At 36.3% G+C, this 25,308-nt stretch overlaps 1 protein-coding gene across 5 annotated transcripts in view; it reads left to right on the top strand.

Annotated features, from left to right (window-relative positions):
- Positions 1-25,308, top strand: part of Epha7 (EPH receptor A7) — a 152,366-nt gene that overhangs the window by 113,612 nt on the left and 13,446 nt on the right. Inside the window, exons 6-14 of one of the 5 annotated variants that reach the window (XM_021161335.2) lie at positions 8,980-9,104; positions 11,857-12,040; positions 15,939-16,047; positions 16,700-16,755; positions 20,950-21,075; positions 21,998-22,183; positions 22,744-22,805; positions 23,775-23,984; positions 24,679-24,828. In XM_021161335.2, coding sequence (XP_021016994.1) covers positions 8,980-9,104; positions 11,857-12,040; positions 15,939-16,047; positions 16,700-16,755; positions 20,950-21,075; positions 21,998-22,183; positions 22,744-22,805; positions 23,775-23,984; positions 24,679-24,828 — 1,208 coding nt within the window. Of the gene's footprint in view, positions 1-8,979; positions 9,105-11,856; positions 12,041-15,938; positions 16,048-16,699; positions 16,756-19,640; positions 20,470-20,949; positions 21,076-21,997; positions 22,184-22,743; positions 22,806-23,774; positions 23,985-24,678; positions 24,829-25,308 lie in introns of those variants that run through there. The other 4 variants (XM_021161337.1, XM_021161338.2, XM_021161341.1 and 1 more) reach the window with 4 other exon arrangements.

Raw genomic sequence — 25,308 nt, forward strand, 5'->3', positions numbered from 1 at the left:
AAGATGATGCCCTCCAGGTCCATCCATTTGGCTAGGAATTTCATAAATTCATTCTTTTTAATAGCTGAGTAGTACTCCATTGTGTAAATGTACCATGTGACTTCAACTCATCTTTCTAGTTAACATTAAAGCGGCAAGGCTGTATCTCTTCTGAGCCCCTTGCTTGTTCCTCTGCCTCTTCCTCCTGTTCCCGCCTTTCTTCCGTCTCAGTTTCTCTTGACGTAATCAATGTGGGCTAGGATGTGAAATTTAAATCAGATGACTTCTGTGACAATGATTGAAATAATAAACTGATAATCGGAAGTGAACAATACTGAAGTGTTATATTTTATTATCTGAGTATAATACAGTCTTCCATCCCTTATAAAACCTGACAACATCTTCAACTGAAAATGTTACTCGGGCCTGTAAGAGGTCGTTATCAGTGTGCTTCTACATGTGTGTAAGGTCCATTTGTATTTTTAGAAGGGGCTTGGGTAAGAGCCAAGGCTTTATATACTTAGTGATAAAATCCATTCTGTAAATATTCTGTCTTTAAAGCAAGGCAAACTTTAATAGTTGACTCTATAAATAAGGCAGCGGATAGCTTTAGAGTCACAGAAAGTTAGAAATGGAACCAGATTTTTCTGACGGGCTTATCAAAGAAGTGGTTTGAAAATTCCTCAAGAGTTTCCTCAGCAGTGAAAAGTGGATTCGCTGGGTCTTTATTTGCGATACCACGTATTGTATGGCATTTTTTGAAATGGGCGTATCTTGATGATCTTCTCCCCATTAGAGTAATTTTATTTTGTTTTTACTAGGAAGGATCCATTTGAAATGACTTAAAATTTGGACTTTAGTTTTCTGTCTTACTCGTAGTGACAATTAGGTCATTTACTTGACAAAACTATAAATGTATTATTTGCTTACCTAACAAGGTCAGAATTTGTTATGAAAGGCGGTGGACTCACACCTGAAAATGACAATGCAAGTTCCTGACCACACTTGAAAAGAATCGTTCTCAAACCCAGCTGTGCATCTCCGTGCCAGTGCATTCATCTACGCATGTGAAAGACACCCATGCCAGAACAGGAATTTAGAGTATCTGATTTTAGAAGAGAATTATTCTGGAAGGGGTCCCAGACATCAGTTAATACAAAAATAAATAAATATTTTTTGCTACATGCAGGAAGTGATTTTCCATATTTAAAAGCAATTAATTTCTACTACTACATTTCTAATACATTTCTACTACTATCTATTTGTATCTATTTCTATTTACATCTCAGAATCCCAAGCACTGTGCGGTTAATATTATTGCTCAAGATCACACAACAAAGATGCTCTGAACCCCAATGCAAAGCCAGAGGGTTGACTCGTAACCTCACTCTTCTGTCTGCACTCTATACCAACATTCAAGAAACATCAGAAGAATTGAGGCAAGGAAACATAAATACATGTGTGGTTCCTAGCAACAAAAATTATATATTAGCTGGAGTAGAGGGAAATGGTGTATTAACTAGTTGTTACTTAAGGCAGATAACCTGAAAATCATGAGCCCAATCTTTAACCTGGGTGGATACTGCCTACACATTAGCTTATAGATAGATAGATAGATAGATAGATAGATAGATAGATAGATATAGATATAGATATTATACATACAATGCCACAACCTCTTTGATAACTGATTTGGATGTGTATTCTACTACTAAAACAGGAAGTTACAACTTATAAGGCTAAAAGCAAAATATTTTGTTGTTTGCCCCTATACTGTAGCCAAAAGATTTGCTGGCACCTGGCTTACATTGTCTCCACTGTGTTTTGCAGACTAACTATGTGTGTGCATTCCTACTTTGGTTTTTGTTTTGAGTTAAGGTTTCCTTAATGGGTATATACTATGTAGTTCAGTTGATGGAGTGTGATATGGTGTTGCATACAGGTGACCTCAGGATTCAGGAAGCAGGTACTAGAGGATGGGGTGTTCAATGTCATCCTCAGCTACATAGTAGGTTTAAGACCAACCTAAGATACTTGGGACCCTGTTAGAGAAATGCAACTAATTTTTTAGAAGGCAGGAGGTCAGACTTTATTATCCATCATCTCTGTAGTCCATAGAATTCTTTACACTATACTCTACTATTATACTATAATCACTTGTGGAAAAATTACATGCACAAGTTCTGAATGAACAGAGTTCGCATCCAAAAATCAATAGGAATGTGAATGGTGATTTGCTATGGGGCATTTTAATATAACAGTGAAGGGCACTTGACCAATACTGTAGTTGTTTGAAAAGACACTGCTACTCAAAATGTCAGTATAGAAAAGATAAGTAGCTTTTCTCAGAAGGAAAGCATGCTGCTTTCACCAAGAAATTTTGCTAAGAAAAAATAATATATCACTTAAGCAACATACAAAAGAGGGACTTAAGGTACGGCCAGTGTGTACCTGAAACAAGCCTTCTCAACAAACGATGGAAACTGCCCTTGAGTTGTCAGGCTGTGCCTTACAGGGCACCTGCTCTAGAATGCTTGGAATAAGAATGACTTGAGTCCTTGTCTCCTTTTACAACAGTAATTCTAAGTGAATCTTGACACTTGGCTCATCTTGTCTCTCGATCATAGAGCCTTATCTTAGAGAACTCTAAAATATTACAGAAAAAAAATTCATTCTCCTTAGAAAATTTGTATTAACTAACTGGTACCTGGGCAGTTTTATTCATCTTAATTTATTACTGACTGTGGTAGGAGTTTCTCATGCTCATGAGTGAGGATGTAGGCCAATAAACGTGGCATCTTTGTGTATGAATGCCAACAGCTGATAAAAAGTACTGCAGGTCTGCACATGATAAATTACTCAGCTCCTGAAGGGCTGCAGAAAGAAACATCAAGATTCCAAAACAGTCATTAAAATGATACCCTGCAGATTTTTTAAATACTCCATATATTTGGGCTTACGTTAACTAAAGAGTGCTTACTTTAACAAAGATATCTTTAAAACACAAAATGTCAGGCAGAGAGGTTCACTTTTACTTTTGTGCTTTTAAAGTGATGTGGTGTATGCGTGCCCTTGCCATTTAAAAAGGGATGCTATTTTTTAATCTCTACTTGGTCTACCGTCTTCAGATACCATCAGGTGTACAAGCATTTATTTTTTTTTTAAATTTTTTGCATGGCTTATACCCACAGTGTTTCCACATCCCCTTGTTAGCTTCTTACTCACTGGGGTCAGAATCTCTATTATAAATGAATTAAAAGGAAAAAGGGTATTTTGGCTCATGGTTTTGGGTATTCTGCCCTCATCATGGTCATCTCTGTTGATTCTGTGCTTGTGGAGAGGCACAGAATTATGGTGGATGAAGCATGTGGCTGAGGATTCTGACAATAGTGCAGACAGGAAGCAAAAAAGAGGGTGGGCAGGCTGGGAGGGGGGATGGGAGGAGGAAGGATGGAAGGGAGGGGAAGGAAGGAAGGAAGGAAGGAAGGAAGGAAGGAAGGAAGGAAGGAAGGAGGAAGGAAGGAAGGAAGGAAAGAGAGAAAGACAGAACAAAAGACAGAAAGACCAGGACTAGGTGCTGCTTCAAAAGCATGTCCCCACTGACCTACTTCTCCTAGAGATGCCCCAGTATATAGAGTTTCCAGCACCTTCTGGAACACATGGGAACTCTAATTATGCTTCTACTGCCTACTCTCAGGAGAGCAATTACCTAGGAATTCTAGAGAAGAAAAGTTGATTCTCATTGATATATTGACAGATCATTTCTGTAATTATTGCTTTAAAGACGTGTAGTTCTGATCAATCTGTGCAGCAGGCATTGACCAGGTCTGAAATGGCTGGCTTAGCTTCTGCATGCACTCGAGGAGGGGCTGGCTTAGCTTCTGCATGCACTCGAGGAGGTGTCTAACCAGGACGCAATTCTCCCCAGCTTTGTTGAGTAAACATCACGCTCACTTTTCCATGGAACTTCATGTTGTAGTCATGGCTCCCGTGAAAAATACCAGCTCATTTCATACTGATTTTTTTCTGGCTACTTGTTATACAATGACATAGGTTTATTTTAGCCGAAAAGCACCCTTCCCTCCACCCAGATAATTCACAGACTATTAAACACTGCGATCTTGATTGCTGCCAACTCAACTGTCTTTAATCTTTTTTATGATTTAAAATATTTTAGTGACTGTATATAATATGCTATTAACCCTTCCTAGGCAGTTAAAGCTCAGTGCTTAGTAAGATCATGTGTTGACACTGTATACATACACCTACATGTCCCAGAAATCAATTTGCTATATACAGAATACAATGTTGGAACATTATACTTAGGCACTAGTCCTCTGTAAGTGAAATAAATTATATGTGTTTTTGTTAATTTTAAAATGTGAAAACAAATACTGTTAGGGCATAGGAAGAAAGCTAAATATAATATAATGAAATACTAAGGTAGAATGGCGCATGGACCTTTTACTTCAAAAGATGCTTAAAATTAAATTCTGTATTTACAATGCATACTGACAAAAGTGTTTAGTGAGAGAAAATTATTGTGTTATTCTACAATATTATAGTACGCAGAGTTCTAAAGAGCCTTCACTTCTCCCTATTGAATCATCTAATGGAAACTTACAAATGCCAAAAGAATTAACAAGTATGCATGCATGCCCATAGGTCATTTCATACTTGTTGATTGATCTTTCTTCATTGCCCTGCTAGAAGTATTGATGAATGTCTACTCCGTTCCTTGACATAAAGTTAGAAAATATGTCTAGATAAAACAATGACCTCTATAAATAAAGTACTTTTAAAAATCCAAGACAGAAACAAAATTCAAGAGTTTCACTAAAGTTCTTCCACACACAAAGTTTCTTCCTATTGTGGAGTGGAATGCCTCCCTATAAAATGTTGTGCTGGGGGCTTAAGTTCAAAATTATCCATAGTACATTTCACGGTAGTGTCTGACAGGCACATCATGATCTATGCAATCACTACCCTTGTCAATAGGTATTAAAAGGGGAAGTGCACAAACTTTCTTTACTATTGCTGTGATGAGAAATTACCATAAAATGAGTAACCTAAGGCTATTTGTTTTATAACCAATATTTGTTGAGTTAGAATTCTGAAAGAGTTTCATTCAGCTCAATCCTTTTTTTCTCACAGTTTCGTCAGGCTGTAAGCTCATCTGGGCTAGCCTCCCTGCCTGCCAGCCTGCCTGCCTTCCTCCCTGTCTGCCTGCCTGCCTGCCTGCCTGCCTCCCTGTCTGCCTGCCTGCCAGCCTGCCTGCCTTCCTCCCTGTCTGCCTGCCTGCCTGCCTGCCTGCCTTCTTTTCTTTTCCCTTCCTTCTTTCCTTTTATTTTCTGCTCATAGATTTGTAATTTGGGAAGCTTTACGGGGAAAAAATATCCATGCTCATTCAATTCTTTGGCACTTCATAAAGGGCTGCAGTATGCATCTCTCTGCTGCCAGCCAGGGTCCCCCTCCATATCTTCTTGTGTTTCCCACTATTGTTGTGCTGTCTTACCTCAACACAAATCACCAACCCTAGCTGGATCACTGACCCAAGCTGGACCATCTTTCCATATTAAAGTTTCTAGTTTTTCTTTCAGCTTCAGTGTCCTGTGTGGTGTCACCATAACCCCTACTGTGTTTTCAAGTAATTTTTTTCTCTACTACATGGAGAAAAATTTTTCTATCCATGCATGTACATGCAAGCCTTCATACATGCACATACACACACATACAAATAGGCATGCTTAACATTTTTGCAAGACAAAAATGAAGGCCTTGTTCTGTAATCTAAATGATGTGACTTTGAAATTGAATCAGAAGTTAAGATAAAAGATTATATTTGGCTGTATAGATATCAAACTGTATAAAGTAACTCTTGGTTTAGCTTTATATGTCAGTAATCCATCCTGGTTAGAGATTATAAATCCAAAACTTGATTTTACCAAATCAAAACATACTTTTCTGCCTTATTTTACTTTGAATTTCTGGATTCATAAAAATCACCAATTTTGTTATCGTGCTATTGAGATTTACAATATTTATCGATGGAAACCGTGCCTTGATTTCCTAAGATCATATGTTAATTATCATTTAGTATAGATTCCAAATACAGGTAACAGTCTGCTACATGGCTTGGTATTGCATGGTGTATTTTATATCTTTCCCATGCTTCAGAAGAATTTTTGAACACCAAGAAAATTGCATCCCTCTCCCTAGTTCAAATCATGCTATTTGAATATTTCCATACATGGAGGTGGGAAATGTACCTGTGAATCATTCCATACAAACTCTGCTAAAGGTTGTTAGATAGCTTCCCCATGTTAATACTTCCTAACAGACATTTCCAAGTCCATATTATTGCTTACTGCTTATTAGTTTCACATCAGTTCCAATTGAATTATATATTGATTTCATTTTAATAAGTATGGACATTATAAATTAGTGTCATACCATGCAATTGGTTGTTAAATGTTATGTAATTTCGTTTTAGATTTCATCTTCAGAAATGAACCATGGGTTATAATTAACTGAGCATTTGACGTGAGTAGATATACTGTGTTTCAGAAAGTAGATTAGATATGACACGGTAACCACACAGTGCATTGTGTTTTAGCATCAGCTCACCTAGGACTCTCTTATATCAATTACTTTGTAAACTGACCTTCTTGGAATCTGACTAGTTCAGAGTTCTCTGTGTTTATAGATGGTATACGTTGGCGGCGCCTGTCTTCTATGCCTAAAGTAGTAGAACTTGGGGAAAACATTACCAGTTATTCTGAACCAAAACCCTGCATTTGAAGGGCTTTTCTTTTGCATGACTCCCTATTCTCAAGTGTCAGTTGCTAACACTTCTGTCTATGCCCTCTGAAAGCATGTGCCTGAATATACTGTCATCAGAGGTTTTAAAGTCAAATAGGTGTATGAAAAGATCAGTGTGTCCCTTGTGGGTGTGGCTTCCTGTGCAAAAGCAGAGACATCTGTTGTGGCATGGTGAACCATTAGTGCAATAGGGTGAATTTCAAAATATTACACATTTCAAAGGGTTTTTGGCACCCTTTCTCCCATATCCTCAATTATCATAATTATATCTGTAAAAGTTCTTTTACAGTTTCAAATAGCGAGTGTAATTTTAGTGTAACTTTCAAAACTCAAGTGTTCTTTTACAGTAGAGCTTCCTCCACGTGGCAGGAACTAAGCAAGGTGTATTTATAGCCCACATTTTCTCCAGAGCACTGGGAATCCAAGGCTTCCCGTGTCTTTCAGTTTTGAGAAGGCAACTAAGAGCTTAAGCAGTCACTGAAAACTACAGTGTGTGATGCATGCGATTTGAAAGTAGACGGAAGTCTTAAATGTGTTAAACAATGTCACCCATTCCTTCCCAACTTGATTTCACATAGCACAGCTAAATTATATGCAGTGATCACACAGCAGTGTGTGCAGTATTTCCACCTGGGCTGTGTTCTAGGTTTCAAAGGAGACTTTTGAAACGCCAAATGCAACAGGACCTTCTTGTTGGTTGGGGTTTATGCTTTCTGAGGCCATGGAGGCCACTCACACATCTCACTTTCTGAGCTGCTCTAAGCCTGGTCTTCCTCAATTTAGAGATAGGTTTTCATAACTGCTGCAAAGGAATAAATATTGTTGAAAATGGGTTTCTTATTGCAAATTTGTTTCATTGCAAATGTACCAGATATGCATTTACCTGTAAATACAGTCTACAGAAAACCTCACCTGAATTTTCTTCAAGCAAAAGACATTCCACTTAATGTGCCTAGTAATTTTATTTTTATTAATGTGGGCAAAAATGGCAGTCATGAATCTTTCTTGCCCTTCCTTCAAAACCGCAAAACATAGAATATGTGCAAAATGTGTTTTCCAGACATTGATGCAAGAAAGTATCATGAAGTAGAAGAAACAAAAAGCCACAGGGATAAACATCAGAAATTTGCTTAAATGGCTTTGGTCCCGTATAATTGCTTTTCTGTCAGCAGGATTATTAACAATTTTGGACATCTGAAAATTAAATTAACAGCCTTGAAAATATTTTACAGAATGAGATAGAGCATGATCCATGAAACATAATGACCCCAGTGAAACTCAGCCAAGTCGGCGCAGCTACTCACTTAGGCAGAGGGGACGAGTAGTAAATCATCACCGAGCAAATTGGACAGAGCAAATTAGCTTACTGAATTCCAAAGCCTGGGCTACCAGAAAGAGGATATGCCTCTAATTAGAACGAAGGAACTCAACGCATACTATTATCAGCAAAGAGAGAGAAAGCAACGCCTTAGCTTTGAACTGCCTCCATAGAGACTCACGAGTCAGGGTTACAGGGGTGCATTACGTATGTCAGGGTATAAAGCCGATGGTATTCCATGCCCAGCTTGACATGGGAGAAGTTGCACACACTCTAGCGCGTTCACCTAATGAAGTGTAAAACTTCTCACCAAAGTTAGTTGCTATTCGTTCAGAATACATATACGGGGACTGAAATATATATGTACATCCACATACACAAATGAAACATAAAAACATTTTAAAGTGTGTACCCTTTAAGTGAAGTTTCTGCTTCATGAACTTTTATTTCTCTACGGTATTCTGATTTTTATTTCGTTTGAAAAATGTATTTTTGTTTTGTGTAAAATAAATATTTGGACTTGGTTTATCACTGGAGATTAATCTGAAATCATATTTTCTAGCCTTAATTAGCATTCATTTGCTTAATTGTCATCCTCAGCCCCATGATTTTCGTTTTTCAGCAACTTGAACAATGCTATCTTCTGCTGTTTGCACTTTCATTTAAATTCCTATTAAGGTTTATGAACAGTAATAAGGTCCTGTTTGAATATTCATTAGCTTTTGAATTGTGAGCTATGAAAAGGTGCTTTCTTTTACCTTAATGAAACTGGCACAGCATGGGACTGATCAGTTGTGACATTTGATTTGAGGCACCCGGTGAATTCTCTCATTGTTTATTGACACATCTTGTCCAAACAGCTCCCTCGCAAGTGAGTGGAGTCATGAAGGAGCGAGTACTGCAGCGGAGTGTGGAGCTTTCCTGGCAGGAACCGGAGCATCCCAATGGAGTCATCACGGAATATGAAATCAAGTATTATGAGAAAGTAAGTGTGAGAGAGTGGTGGTGCGAACAGTGCGGTGCCTGACACCATCCAACTGCGCTGCATGCAGTCCTGGGCATTCCACTACTATTCGGAGCTACTTCAGGATCCGTAGTTACTATTAATAGCCATCACCACCACCTCTGGTTTAGGCTTGCGACCAACAGCTCTATTGGTTGGCTTTCTGTGTCACACAAGTGAGAATATTGTACTCGTAGCGGATTTTTTTCAGGTTTTTTTTTTTAATTTAATTATTCGATAGAGTGCTTTGATGACACAGACACTAATCAATCCTATACATTTTGAACAGTGTCCCTTTCAGTCGATTTGTGTGCTTAATGACACTTTAATTTAGGGCTTTCATAGGACTGATGTTTTCAAATACTGTTGTAATAGCTGATGATATTATGCATAATATGTATATAATATCCTCCAACACTAAGATTGTGATGATGTTATTCCATTCCTTAGATTCTCTAGCATAAATACAGAATTATTATGCCTTATGGCTCTTTTTCTATAGAAAGTCTAAAACCCATATGGTGCTCCTTTCTATACTCTCCATAGAATGACCAATTATTAATATAGAAAGAGTCTTTCCATAAGAACCTATTCATCCATGTCTTGTTTAGAAAGGATGAAACTATCAACCTTATTTACTAACACTTATGTGAGTTTCACCACACAGAAACACATCACTCAATTTAAAATGCAGAAACTACCACTAGTAAATAGTATGACCATAATTGTAATAAATGATACTATATACATTTAATGCAGTTAGGTGAATGCTCCAGTACATGAAACTACTTCACTATTTAGACATGATTATAAAAATAAGTCCTAATATTTTGGCAAGGTTTGGGAATGATCAACTTCGTTAAAATGTGTACAATTCAAGGCAATGGCACTCCACACGAGGTAAGGAAAACCAATATGGGAAGTGTCGGTGCTCGTGTTAAAATACCTTGGCTTACGATTTTCATTCTGATTTGGTTTCTTCTTGGCCCCAGCTGCATTTTTATGCCTCAGCTTTGTAACAAAAAGCACATTTCTTGTCCCATCAAATGTGCTTAACGGGGATCATTGTCTTTAACGCTGCTTTTGTTATGTCTGTTACACCGTAATCCCTAATAGTTATGGTCCTTCCAGAAATTGGCAGAATTTAAAGTCAATAAAGCATATTTTACAGTACAATGTGGCAGAGTTTCTCACAGGGAATCTGCAATCCTTTGCAAATCTTTACTCTGAAATAAGTGCATTCAAATTGCTGGGGTTTATTTGCATGAAAGAAACAGAATATATTTACAGCCAGTAATGTGGAAATAGGCAGTTATTGGAATGCAGCATTGGAATGGCCGAGCTGTGCTGAGTGAAGACACAGGACCTGTGCGTTGTTGCTCACTGACTGAATCTCTCTAGCTCTGCTCAGATATAATTCAACTGTCTATGAGTACATATATAATATCCACGATCATCTTTATAAATGGTTATACGGATAGCTATCATGAATCATCTCAATAAAGTTAGTCTGAGTTTATTTCTACTTTTAGAAGTATCAGTGTAAAAATAAATAAATCAAGGTGGTATTTTCAGATTTTAGCAAATAATTTTAACAGTGGTACTTTATAGACAAATTCATAAACTATCCAAAACTGTATACTTAAAAACATATAACTTGACCGGGCGATGGTGGCACACGCCTTTAATCCTAGCACTCGGGAGGCAGAGGCAGGTGGATTTCTGAGTTCGAGGCCAGCCTGATCTACAAAGTGAGCTCCAGGACAGCCACGGCTACACAGAGAAACCCTGTCTCGAAAAAAAAAAAAAAAAAAAAAAACCATATAACTTTTTCAACTTGTGTTCATAAATAGCTTTTAAAAAAAATCGCATCAAATGAAAATTCAGCTGTTACTCTTTTAAAATATTGTTTTCAAGAGATTTTATGTGCTTGAATTTTCATATTTAATTAATTCTTAAGCTTATCTCATAAATGTATAAAAATGTCATATATGTATATAAAATGTGCTTAACACTTATAAGATTTCAAATGATATATATACATATATACATACACACACACACACATATATATATATACATATATAAATACATATATCTTACTGCTTTAATGAACTTTGCAAGCCTTGTTATTTACATTTGATAAGTGTGTAAATAAAATTAAATTTAAGATAATGCCACAACCATAATCCACATTACTCTCAGATTGAAAGTTATAATTTGAAAATTGTACTAGGTACTGTTCTGTGGGTTGTTTCCTTCCTTTTCATTGAGAGTAACTGGTGAGTCACTATTGTTGTAGTGTTTAGCTGGATTTCTTAATTTGATAGGTTGCTTGATTTTTTTAGTACATGAATTTTGTCATCTAAATATCACTCAGAAAAATATTTGAAAGAGCTAGATTGCTATATGAAGTCCTGTACTAAGCCAGAGGTTTCCTGGATGTACCTGCATTTTACTTAATAGAGAAATGTGGCCAAAAAGTTGTGGCTGTTATGCCCTGTCCCAACACTGCAAAAGTCCAAACATTGTGATCATCTTAATGAAATTACTTCTCTTTGAAAGGTATACAACAAAGGCATGTTTTCATTGCATTTTATTTTGTCTCAGAAACAGTCTTACAGCATTTCAGAAGGTTCACTGTAACCTCAGTTAAACAAAAGCAATGCAGTGCATTAAAATCAATGATCAGAATCAACTGCCAAATAAATTCTCCCTGTAAATATCATTGCAGGATCAACGGGAAAGGACGTTCTCAACACTCAAAACCAAGTCCACCTCCGCCTCCATTAATAATCTGAAACCGGGAACAGTGTACGTTTTTCAGATCCGGGCGTTCACTGCTGCCGGTTATGGAAACTACAGCCCTAGGCTTGATGTTGCCACACTTGAGGAAGCTTCAGGTAAAATGTTTGAAGGTAATTACAATCTTTGGTTCAGATTCTTCACTTTATAAATGGTTCTTGGTTTGGGGTTTCTTTTTCCCTTTTTTTATTGAGGGTGGTGATTTTTCATCAAAAATAATTTTTGTATCTAAAAATGAATATACATGAACATAATGGAACATAAAGGCCACTCATCAAAATAATTACTAAATATATCTTTATTCAACAGTATTCAAACGTTATGATATCAGTCTTTTAAGTATATACTGCATTTATTTATTTATTAAAAAGGAAATAGGAAACACATGTAGGCATCATTCAGTTTGTGTGTTGACATAAGGCCTTGTTGTTACTTGAAGGGTGTGCATCAAATAGACACTTTTACATAAAGACACCAAAAGGGTGACTTGATAGGTAATAGTTTACTATCCGTGGTTTTGACGTAATCAAAACTCTATGCTTCTAGCAATGGTCTCCAACCTTGAGGATCTGGAAACTCATGTCTCTTTTATTTGGACTCTCTCTCTTTTTTTTTTTAAACTTTTGTTATGAATTATTTCAGTTATAGAGAATATGAAGTATATATGAAATATATATGAATATCCTGGAACCCTGCACTCATCCTAAAAATATAACAGGCTCAGTGATTTTTAAGCCCCTTTATCAATTGTTCATGGTTCACAATGGCTATGTTACATGTCACATATAAACCATTACAGCTTAAGATGTAAGTTTCTTCTCAGACTGTACTTGGGGAACTGGGAGAACAGCGTATGGTCATTCTTCAGCTGGCCTAAGACCTTGGTGTATTTCCACATTTGGGAGTTCTTACCTCCTCCTGGTGTGACTGCTTAGATGCCGTGTTCACCCTGTGTTTCTACACTGTTGCCCCTTTGTCATTCTAGTATTCCACTAAAATTTTTAAACAAAAGTGAATGAAAACCACGATATCACTTTCTTCCTTTAGCTTTCAAAAAGCTTTTAAAGTGACAAAGCTTTGATCAGAATTATTTTGACTTCAGAAAAAAATTATCACTTTCAAATGAGAGAATAAATTGATAAATGAGCTTTGTATAAATTGAGGCTTGGTAAATTTGCTAGCCATAATATCTTCTTTAAAATATTATATTTTAAAATAAATAACAAAATGTATATATTAAATTAATATGAACCATCCATCATTTATAGAGAATTGTCTATGTAAAAGTATCTGGTGAAAAAAAACTCGCCAGAATGTGGTACTATGTGTTGGATGCTGTTTAGTTTTGCCAGTATCATTTATTCTGGAATATAGAATAGCAAAATTAAGAATATTTACATTTACTAACTCCCAAACATTTGTAAATTTAGACAAAGAATTTATTTATTGAATCTGACTATTCATTAATATCATTTTCACTGTTTTAATGGAAGTAACTAAGACTTAAAAAGTAAGGTTAAGTGTCAGATACTGAGTAGTCATGTGAAATTAATGTTAAAGTGGTATTTTGTATTAGAAACCTTATGGTAATTCTTATTATTATGATATCCTCTTCCATTAAGATATAAAATTGAAGAAAGATTTTGACTTGTCAGTGCCCACTGTACTCGTTGCTGCATAGAAGTCACTCAATGAATAAGAAATGCACAGATCACACCCACCTGGACTAGGTTATCAGCATAAATCAGTGCTCTGAGATAGGTGTGAGAAATCTCTCCTTGGTGCATCCCTGTGTTATTCCAGATGCACTCGTCTGTCCCTAAATGCTGGGACAGTAGTTTCCACATCAAATTTATTATGTATTTTTTATTAAATTAAATTTCTACATATAAAATAGTGTGGATAGTGCATAGTTTGAAGTTTTTAAAGGTCTCATTGTTTAGCCAAATCATTCTCAGCAATTTCTTTTTCTTAGAAGCACTTTTACACTTCTATTGAGGAACTCTTAAAATTTTGGGTTTATGTTAAAACACCGTAATACTCTCACCTCCTTTAGGCATTAGTGTAATGTCATTAGGCCACTGAGCTTCTGAAAACTCTGATATAGTGCACTTATAAGCAAATGAAAGTGTAAATAAACAACAGTATATTCATATTATGGGAAAATAATGCTGGTCTTCCCGATTTCCTGGAAAGCTCTTACGGACCCATAGGAATGCCCAGTCTAGTCCCTTTGAGATATGCTGACTCAGCATGCGTGTTACTCTAAGGATTAAGTGCACATAGAGATGTGAGGAATTTTAAGTGTCCCTAATCTAATCTTAGTGGAAAGGTGTGCCAAGTTTATAAATTCTGGCCATATGGTTGACTAATAGAAATCACAATGCACTATTACCTCTCAAGAAATGGTGATGTGCTATGCTCAGAAACAAGACAGAAGGGAAGATTCTCTCCCTCGAAGAGGTCACTTAGACACTGTTCAAACAGAAATTAAGAGACTATACCATTGCACGTGCATCCCCAGTTTCCCTTCTACTTATTCAAATTACTGGCTTTGCAGTTGTTAAAAGATGGTCTTCTGATTATGGCCTCAATGGTTCCATCTGAAATGGTCTATCCTCGACAAAGACGAAAATATTAATGATTCAGGTCAACTATTGAAAGACTAAGGTTCGACACTAAGTAACCACATGTGAATAAACATTCATAAATGTTCAGCTGAGCTCAGTGTTTCCGTTGGAGTGCTGCCTGAAAGGCTAAGGGAAGAACTGAGCCTTAGACAAGCAGAGAATTGACCCCTTGGGATCGCGGAATACAAAGTATTTCTACACTTGGGTGCATAATTGTTTCCTTTCCAGTGAGAATTATTTCACTCTGTATCTTCTCTGTCTACGTAAAAAGCCAGATAGAGATACAAATAAGCAAACAGATAAATAAGGAGGAAAACAACTAAACTAAAAGATATGCTTTCTTAGTCATAAGCATATTAGACTCTAGCTCAGCATTTAGAACTTAAAGGTAAAATAACCTTTTCTTTGGTTAATTCTCTAGAGGCAGATCAGCAGGTGACAAATTAAGGAGAGTGTTTAATACACACAATCAGAAATTGTATGACTAGATATCTCTGTAGTTTTCCTGTATGATATAGTAGCTTTCTCTTTTGGGAAGTTCTCAGATGGCAACAACATGGGTTAAACAGACAAAATCATTTTAGGAGTTGGTGCTTATGGCTGAAGCAAGGCAGTTCTGCATATATAATATCTTCTGCTCTAGAGACACAGTCCCTTGTCACCAATAAGAAAGAGTAATGTTTTCCATTGCGCCTTGTATGAAAGATTATAGTTGTTGACTACTTTAGAAGTAGGAAAATTATATTGATTTGAGTTTATATGTTACACACTTGTATTTTTGGATGTAAATTTTCATTGTATGTTGTTTCTATCTATCTATCTATCTATCTATCTATCTATCTATCTATCTATCTATCTATCTATCTATCATCTATCTATGTATCTATCATCTATCTATCTATCAATCTATCTATCATCATCATCTATCTTGGTAATGATAATGCAGTGCTATAAATAAGGCATAACAATAATTACAGAGTTGGGAGTGATAGGCTCATGTTTCTTGAAGGATCCTGAGTCACATGCTGCTTTAGGGGAAATGACTCATGGGCTTCTCCGCATAGAGACTGTAGAGACCAGCTAAACAGCTATAAATGATCTTAGGAGAGTCATTAGTATGTATAAGAAAGACTACAATTCAATAATTGTAAGATAATTTTAACTAGTTGGAAAAGTTTGCTTATCATTAATATATTATTGCCTGTCTAATCTCGCACTTCCTTAAAATTCAAAAATAACCATTTGTGTAAATTTATATTGTTACTTAAAATGAATTTGCTTGAAATTCAAAATAAAGTAAATGATTTGAATTGTTTTTTATTCAGCCTTTCATGTTCCTCCTAGCAGTGAGTGGGTCTGAGCCTCTGTTTTCTGTTTGTAGCGACAGCAGTCTCCAGTGAACAGAATCCTGTCATCATAATTGCTGTAGTGGCTGTAGCAGGGACCATCATCTTGGTGTTCATGGTGTTCGGCTTCATCATTGGAAGAAGGTAAAGCAAAGAGTCTTCTAGTATTTGATATAAATTATGTTGATTTCCCAAAAGTGCCAACCATTCATCCTATTAGAATGTCAATAACAAATGTGAGCACTTCTTTTCTGATATAAGTATTAAATGTCAGTTCATTGCTTTTATTTTCCCCAAATCGATATATATTATGAATATACAATGTATATTATGTATATTTGATGACTGCCTTCAGTATAAAGTGAATGATTGCTACAATTAATATTAGGTGAACGTAAATTTGTTACCTTCAGTTATTTTCATAATAAATACAAAAAAAAAAACTAGGGAAAAATTTACTCTTTGGCTGTGTTTTTTCAAATTTTGTGAAAACCATTTAAGAATTGTATGCTTGTCTAGTAAAAATATAAAAATGAATATTAACTGATAAATCCAACACCATAAAACTTTCCTGTTGTCTAGTTTTACACATAGATGCCATTTTCTGTGAATATATTGATCATGTATGTTGACATGTTATTATCAAGTAGTTTATAACTGTGGGTATAATGTATTTGTATTTATTTAAATCTCTATTTAGCATGTTGATACATAGCAGTGGTCCTGGTGTTGCAGTCTTATCCATGAGACAAGACCAGCCTGTAACCTTTCCACAACTTTACTTTTGTCCCTGCAGGCACTGTGGTTACAGCAAGGCTGACCAAGAAGGGGATGAAGAACTCTACTTTCATTGTAAGTGTTTGGCTCTTTCTTTCTTTCTTTCAGTATACCCAGATTTGAACAGAGTAATCATTGTTCCGATTGGCATGAATGGATCCCAAATGCATCATGCTTGAACTTCTACAACGAGCTCAAAATGTAACAGTCACATTACTTCAGAATATTCAAGTGCTTTCACATCACAGATTTTGCCTTTTGCAAACCCTGCCCATACGTTCTCTTCGCTACAGTAGTGAACCATTAAATACAGGACTTCCCTCTTTTCTAGTAAGGGGTGTCACTGTAAGTTACGATGGGCCCATTCTCCCACCCAGTGAGTGATGCTCACAAGAATCACATGCACAGGAAACTAGTATGAACTAGTACAGAGAGATATGCAATGGGAAATAAATAGTATAATGTTAGTCTCCAATCCTCTAATGCTTTCCTAGGAATGTGAGCTACCTGGTTCTTAAAAGCTCATGTTAGAAATCAATTCTGAAGGAGGCCTATCAATCCAAAGAAAATAGGAGTGCATCTGAATTACTTTTGTTGCAAAATGAATGCCAAATGGAAATAAGGGTTTTGAGAATAAATATTGATAGTTTTACAGATGAAATAAAAGCCTCAGACTCAAATTATTTCAGTTCTCTAATTAATGACATTCAAAACCAAGCATATTATTCCTAGTTTTAAGTCATGAAAATATAAAATTTGAGTGTATTTATTATTTTTAATTGCTACATCTTTTATGACATTTTTATGCATAAATAAAGTTCCCAAAATGACATAATAACTAATTATTACCTAATGGGCCACATTATTCTTGTAGTATCTAAGAATATATTATAAGCCCCTCTTCTAAAGTAATGAGTATCTAAATGGTGTTCAGGAGTGTCAAACTGTTTTAGAGTGTCCTCGTAATTCTTAAAAACCGTGCTCATACTGAAAGTGTGGATCAAATTAAAAATACTCTTCACTAAATTTTACCCCTTTGCATCTGTTGAAGCAGTGGTCAATTTGACCTCTGCTTTTTGAAAGAGATGGTGTTGTGTAACAATGATCCAAACTGAACAGGAAGCTCTGAAGAATCTTAACACAGAAGCCAGGAGGGCATGCTCACAATTACACAAGTCAAAGGAGAAATGAGTTCATTCTGAGTCTTAGACTTCAATTATTCTCTTATTGAACCCTTCCTACGCTCTGGAAGGTCCCAAGCCTTTCTATATATAATTGCATATTTATTCTCTTTAAGTTGGCATCCCAAATCATATACAGTTCAAAGCTTGCATGCTTTGAGTCTCCCTGCCTCCATGCTATTCTGTTCCTCATCCAGGACTTTTGATTAGTTTGCCAGTGAGTTCCCTATAAAAAAGCATCATTAATGAGGATCCCATAGCCAGTTTATAGGTAGAAGAGAAGGACAGTACAGAAGTTTTTGTCTCCTTTGTGACAGAAAAATAAATAAACAAAAACTAGCACTTCCCAAAACAAGGAAGGACCCACTGGAATCTGAGAGCCTAAGACAGAATTTGTATTGAAAACCATCTGCTGAATAAAATTATAAGACCTGGGTAAGATTCCTGGCATCATTCATCATGCCATAGGTGGATAACTTATTGGTGCAGTTGCTTAATATCAGCACCATCAATATGTCACCTTTCTGTCATTTAAGGGATTTATATAAGACATTCTCAAATAATCAAATGTACTCTAGTTCATTTGCTTTTACCTTGTAGCATGATGCAGAATTTAAGCCGAAACACAACTTAAGCAAAATTCATGGTATAGCTTTATGTTTAAGTGTCATCCTTCACTTTTAATATTTTGCAACCATTCACTTTTTTTTTCATGGTTTAGATCCAGTTTTTAATCAGAACCACTCAGAATGAGTGTTTTACTGGTTTATGTAGACAGGATGAACTTGTTGAATAAGCAATTTCTGTCTCTTTGGCAAAATATCTGTGGTGGTTTTGAAATACTTAACATTTATGAGAAATGTAAATGAGGTATGAAAACACATCCACACACACACACACACATGCACACACACACACACATGCACACACGCACACACACACACACACACTTACTCTCTTACATTGGACAAAGCAATGGACTGGAATATTCAGAAATTTTGTCAATATTTCCTTTAATTTGAAACATAGACTTTTAAATGAAAAAGTAAAATGTGCTTGATTGCTCAGTCCTCTTGAATCCTGTTATTTTTTGATCCATTTTTTTTTATATAGCTAACCTGTGATTCAGTGTGAACCCTACACTGGATCCCACTTTATGGCTTTATCTAAAAGCCCTGGCTATTTACACTACATGCTGGTGTCCTTTTATTCCCTCAGCACATTGGAGATGCAGAGAAACCAGATTTGATTTTTTACAGGAATTTGAAAGCCCTGAGTTTAACAGAATGCCCAGTCATTTGTAGCAGGTGCCCTGGGCTCCCGAGAGCCCCCAGTATCACATTTTAAGATATAAATACAATGGAGGAGCTTAGTGAAGCAGTCCCAATTTGCATTTTGTTTCCTCCTACCATTTCTTCTAACAATGTCTTGGAATCCAAGCTGGGTAGTATTTCATGTTTTTATGCCAAAACAGCTTTGGCCTGTCAAAATGTTTTATGACAGCTTGAATAAAGAACCATCAGAGACCCGTTTGAGATGCAGAAGGCTACTTCCAATCTCTAGCTTCCTTATCGAAAACAAAAGGAAACAAAAAATGAAAGAAAGAGAGAGAGAGAGTAAAAAGGGAGAAGATGGCTCTTTCTCCAACTGCCTGACAACCTAGGAGGTTAACCTATTGTTTTCTTCCCTTCTTTCTCTTTCCCCTCTTTCCTGTACTCCTCTTTTTCTCTTCCTATCCCCTCTCTTTCTTCCCTTCTTGTGTTTTTTTTTCATGTTCAGCTTTAGTAACAAATGAGCATCTGTCAGTTTTATAAACCGCAACAATAACTGTTTAAGACAATCAATTTTGGATAAACAATCAACTACAGCAGAATAAATCAAGATTTTTAAGTCCCATTTTCCTTTATACATTCTGCTTATTTTGTTGTTATATGTTTATTTTTTAAACTCTGATCTTGATTGAATGTGATACCATAAGCACAGTTAGGCTGCAGTGTAAATATATAAAGACATTGTTCTGAGAGCAGTACGATTTCATGGAAAGATTGTTTGGTGGCTTTGTTAAAATTAATAAAGAATTTTTAAGGATATAGTGTAATTTTCTTCATTGCATTAATATAACCAAATATGCCTACCTATCTTTGTCTTGAACCAAATGAGTAGATTTGGAATACTTTATTGTAATTGAATTTGATATAAAGTTGACTGAGCATTTATCTGTTACCTGCATGCTTCTGGGTGCATTGAAATATTTTAACTTTTAAAATGATACTATGTTGTTTCAATTTTGACTACCTTTTGTGAGGCATACTGGCTACCTCCTCCTATTAGCTAAGATCTTCCAAAGCCTTATAATGAAAAGTTTATATAAACCATTTCTCTTTTAAATAACTGTCATAGTTGGTAACAGATCCCAGGAATATTGTAAATTTTCTAATTTACTCTGCACTTTGTATATCCAGCCTCTATTACCCTCAAGATGAATATAAAACTATGTCTTTTGAATATTTCTCTTTGATTTTGTGATAGCAGTCCCTCATATCTTGTACTAATTTTATGTATATGTCAACAGTGGTTGGTCTTTAAAAATAAATCAAAGAATAAGTAAGATGTCTAAATGTTTTTAATATTGCTGTCAGTGTAGTGGTCTACCTGTAAATGAAATGTCTTATTTCCCTGGTGTATTAATTTGATGGATTGACTGGCTGATAGATTTATCAATGTGTCTACAAGTCCATTCCAACCCTCGGTATGGCTTGAAGTAAGCTGTGATGGCTCTGAGTTTAATCAAAACCTCCGGTCCGATAGGCACAGGCACGTCAGAAATTTCGGTGGATGTCTTTTGTTGATTTACTGGAAAAGCAATTCAGTTAGTAACCTATGAGTTGGATCCTATGCTACCTATAGAAGCTTGCAGATAATACCTAGACGCCAGCAGACTGGAGTAGTCTGTTAAAACTGCTGTGAATGAGGTGATGTGGAAGCAAGGTCACTGTTCCAAGGAGCACTCTGCATAATGACATTCCTGGGCTGACTGCACAATAAGTGCTTTGCTTCATCACAGTCATGCTTTCTTACATCATTACAGTTAAATTTCCAGGCACCAAAACCTACATTGACCCTGAAACCTATGAGGACCCAAATAGAGCTGTCCATCAATTCGCCAAGGAGCTAGATGCCTCCTGTATTAAAATTGAGCGTGTGATTGGTGCAGGTAAGGCTGTTGTAGCTTCCTTATTCAGCTGTTCTATTTAGCCAAGATCGAAAGTCATATATCATAATGACAGCCAAATAATTATACTTCAAGTATAGAACTCTTGCATTTACCTGAGCTATTGGAAGCAATGAGGCTGTTCTTGTCTATGAAATTTTAGAAAAAGAAACAGAATTGGATCATGCAGTACGGGGTCTGAATATATGTGATTTCAACTGGGGTCTTAAGTTGCTGGGTTATTAGCTAACTCACACTTACCTTTTGCTATTTTCAAGAATAGCCTAGAATTTACAACATAAGAATTTTCTTGAATCCTTATGTATTAAACATCTCTGTCTTTAAAATTGCCTGTTTTCTCTTTTTATCTGTAGCAATTAACCATTGACTGTATGCATTTATGTAGAAATGTGTATATAAGCTAATTACATGGAATAATATAAATTTAATTTCTTTAGCCAAAGTGGCTTATACATAGGAAGTGTAATGCACATTAATTCCATACTTTTAAAAATATTTAATACATAATGCTCCTTATACTATAAAAGCAATAGTGCTGGTGATAATTTGGTACTGTGCCCCAATGCTTTAGTGACTAGATATTTTGAATCTAAAGGCTGTCTCACAAAGCATGTTTGTTAATTCAACTGAAAAGCCTGTGTAGCAGACAGTTTAGTAAGGCTTAACTTCTCTGAATGAACAAAAGTATGTCTTCAATTTTATTGTATTTTTTTGCCCTTCATTTCATATGCTATTTCATTGCATATGGGAACAAAAATCTCCCATCAATTTGAATGCATTTGTTTTCATTTAGGAAAAAAAAATGTCATTGGTTAACACTTATTGTAAATATTTTACTTCATTTTTTTTGAAGACATGAACTATTTCAGCAATTAAAACATGCCTGCTTGTTCTTTTACTTCAGGAGAATTTGGAGAAGTTTGCAGTGGTCGTTTGAAACTTCCAGGGAAGAGAGATGTTGCAGTGGCCATAAAAACCCTGAAAGTTGGTTACACAGAAAAACAAAGGAGGGACTTTTTATGCGAAGCAAGCATCATGGGGCAATTTGACCACCCAAATGTCGTCCATTTGGAAGGGGTTGTTACAAGAGGTAGACACTGGTGATACGCTTCACATCACATTAATGTGTTGGAAATTAGTAGCATTGCTTATACAATTAAAGATCAAGTTCTGAATGCATTACATTTCTAACTGATGTGTAACTAACACACACACAAAAATACAAACAGTTACTTTGCTGCCACTTCAGAATATAATCAAGGAAAACACAGGATTCGATTTAAAGAATGAATCTCATGGCTAGTATGACTGATTAATGTCTATATTTATCTTCAAAAGCCGTAAAAGTGTTATAGCTCCTCTACATTGTATATAAAGTTTCCGTGTTGTGGTTGTTGTTGCTGCAGTTGTTTCTCACAAAGTACAAATGAGAAGGGCAGGGAGAGGAGATGGCTTAGAGTGCTGTAACTATCTTCTACAGCCTTGCATGTCCACCCAACCTTAGCCCTGCTATTAGAAAGTATCAATTCTGACCCCCTCAGCTTCTCCAAAAAGTACCATGGGGATTTGGGGTGAAAAAATGAGAAATTCTCAAGTGTAGGGCATAGCTTGTGAAATAGCGTTGTCTCCTTTTGTTTATTTTATTATTAGGGAAGCCTGTCATGATTGTGATAGAGTTCATGGAGAATGGAGCCCTGGATGCATTTCTCAGGGTGAGTTCTCACATCATTCTGCCATGCACCTAGACTGAGCCTGAGAGGGGCTCAAAGTGTGACATAGAAACAAGTAAACTGTATGAAGTAGGAAATTTTTTTAAAAAAACAACCACAGTTTTAGACTCGGTTACTGAGAATATTTAAGAAAATGTCTTATTAATATCATTACTTGAAGTCTTAAGGATATACCAAAGCTCTGTGATGTAAATGTCTATTGCAGGGCGGCAAACAATTCTTAATGAATGGTATGTGATGCTTTTGTGAATCCTTAATTATTAGCAAGCACCATTTTACTGCAGGAAGCTTGTCTGTTGAAAATAAGGATATGTTAAGATTTTTCCCAGTGGCATGTCTGTATCCTTTTACAACTGAGTGGTGACCTGTTTGGTTTTGAAGGTCTCTCACACAGTTGCAGAGGGTTAATGCAAGTCCTGTGGCAATACAAGCCAAGGGTTAAAAGAAAGTAAAATCAGCCACTGTTAATCACTTTCCGTCTTTAATGTTTCAATATTCTAGCTCAAAAGTTGACCTGTTTCCTTTTTTTTACTATTCAGAGAATAAATAATACATATGCATTCCTTGCTCTATGCATCCTTACTTACATACATGCTTTGGCATATAGGAGACATGTATCAAAGTTTATTTTTGGAAATTCGATTTCCTAGCTGTTGTTGGTATTTTAGCATGTAAATAAGTGGATTTTTATACTAGCCAATTATTTTCAGTTATCATGAAAATAGCAAATATATGTAAATAACTAGGTATCACCGCAGATCTATCATGTTGACTATCAACTGAAGCAACATGTGCTATTTTCCCCACTAATTATCTACATTACACAGGACATTAATTAACACTTCCTACTATACAATGGCAAATTGCAAGGGCACATACATTTTTTTGGTTCTGTTGACTTTTGTTCCCTTTAAAGTCCCATTGACAGGGCTCTCTTTTGTCTTCCTACAGAAACACGATGGGCAGTTTACAGTCATTCAGTTGGTAGGAATGCTGAGAGGTATTGCCGCTGGGATGCGATACTTGGCTGATATGGGATACGTTCACAGGGACCTTGCAGCGCGCAACATCCTTGTCAACAGCAATCTTGTTTGTAAAGTGTCAGATTTTGGCCTTTCCCGGGTTATAGAGGATGATCCCGAAGCTGTCTACACCACGACTGTAAGCAAACACCTATTAGTATGCTTCTTATGCTTAAGCTATCCCAAGCATGCCAGAATGGCTTAATGTAAAATTAAGCACCAGGAGACATGCACATTGACCTCAGCTTTTCCTTTCATTTGAGGAAATTGGTGTTATTATTGCAGTCTACACATAAAACTAGAGAGGAAGGGAGAAGAATAGTAATGTTGCATCTTACCCTGGTGTTTCACTGTTTGGACTTATACTATGTAAATATTATTCAGTTAAACCCAGTATCTGCTTACTGGCATATTACCACAGAATTAAATAAAATGGTGTTTAAATAGAGACACCAAAAGACTAAGAATGCTAACTCATGACTTTTATGATATTAGTTAAAAAGGAAGGCATATGAACACTGACTTAAATGCCACATTTTTCACTCCAGTTTACTGGCAATGTGGTCTCATTTGTCATTATCTATTCATTATACTCTTGCCCTGACACACACAAGGTCCATTAAGTACAGTTGCCTTAGAAATGAACATATAATGAGCACCTAATAGAAAGATTGGTAACTTTGAGTACAGAGAAGTTCAAGGTTCACAGACCTGATGCTCCTGGGCTACCAACCCATGGCAAAACATTTAACATAGTTGACGGCTTGCCCATAAAGGATGTAGAAGCTACTGTGCATACTTAAAATGTCAACGTCTTTTTTTATATATACCAGGGTGGAAAAATTCCAGTAAGGTGGACTGCACCGGAAGCCATTCAATACCGGAAATTCACCTCAGCCAGCGATGTGTGGAGCTATGGGATTGTCATGTGGGAAGTAATGTCTTATGGAGAACGGCCTTATTGGGACATGTCGAATCAAGATGTAGGTGACGCCTTATACAGACAAGACTTACACATCCGCACCCACTTCTCATGTGCCAATGCCAGTGGTTCATTAAGGACACATTGTTTTTGATTTATAAAAATATAGTTTCCTAGCTTTCCATCATTATCAGTGGCAATGATGCTAATAAATGTCGTGAATATTTTTTTTTACTTAGAATGATAACTTTCTCCTTTTTTTTTTCATTTTAATTCTACTAACACCATAGGAACCTGAAGCTGGTATTCGCCACCCCCTTGTTTTGTTTTTGTTTTTGTTTTCTTTTTTTATTATTATTCTTGGATATTGTTTTTGTTTACATTTCAAATGCTATCCCCTTTTCAGGTTTTTGCCTGGAGACCCCCTATCCCATGCCCCCTCCCCCTGCTCCGATGAGGGTGCTCTCCCACCCTCCCACCCACCCAATCCAGCCTCACCTCCCCGGCATTCACCTACTCTGGGTCATTGAGCCTTGATAGG

The sequence above is a fragment of the Mus caroli genome, chromosome 4 (assembly GCF_900094665.2).
Source record: "Mus caroli chromosome 4, CAROLI_EIJ_v1.1, whole genome shotgun sequence".
In the NCBI taxonomy this organism is placed as follows: domain Eukaryota; kingdom Metazoa; phylum Chordata; class Mammalia; order Rodentia; family Muridae; genus Mus; species Mus caroli.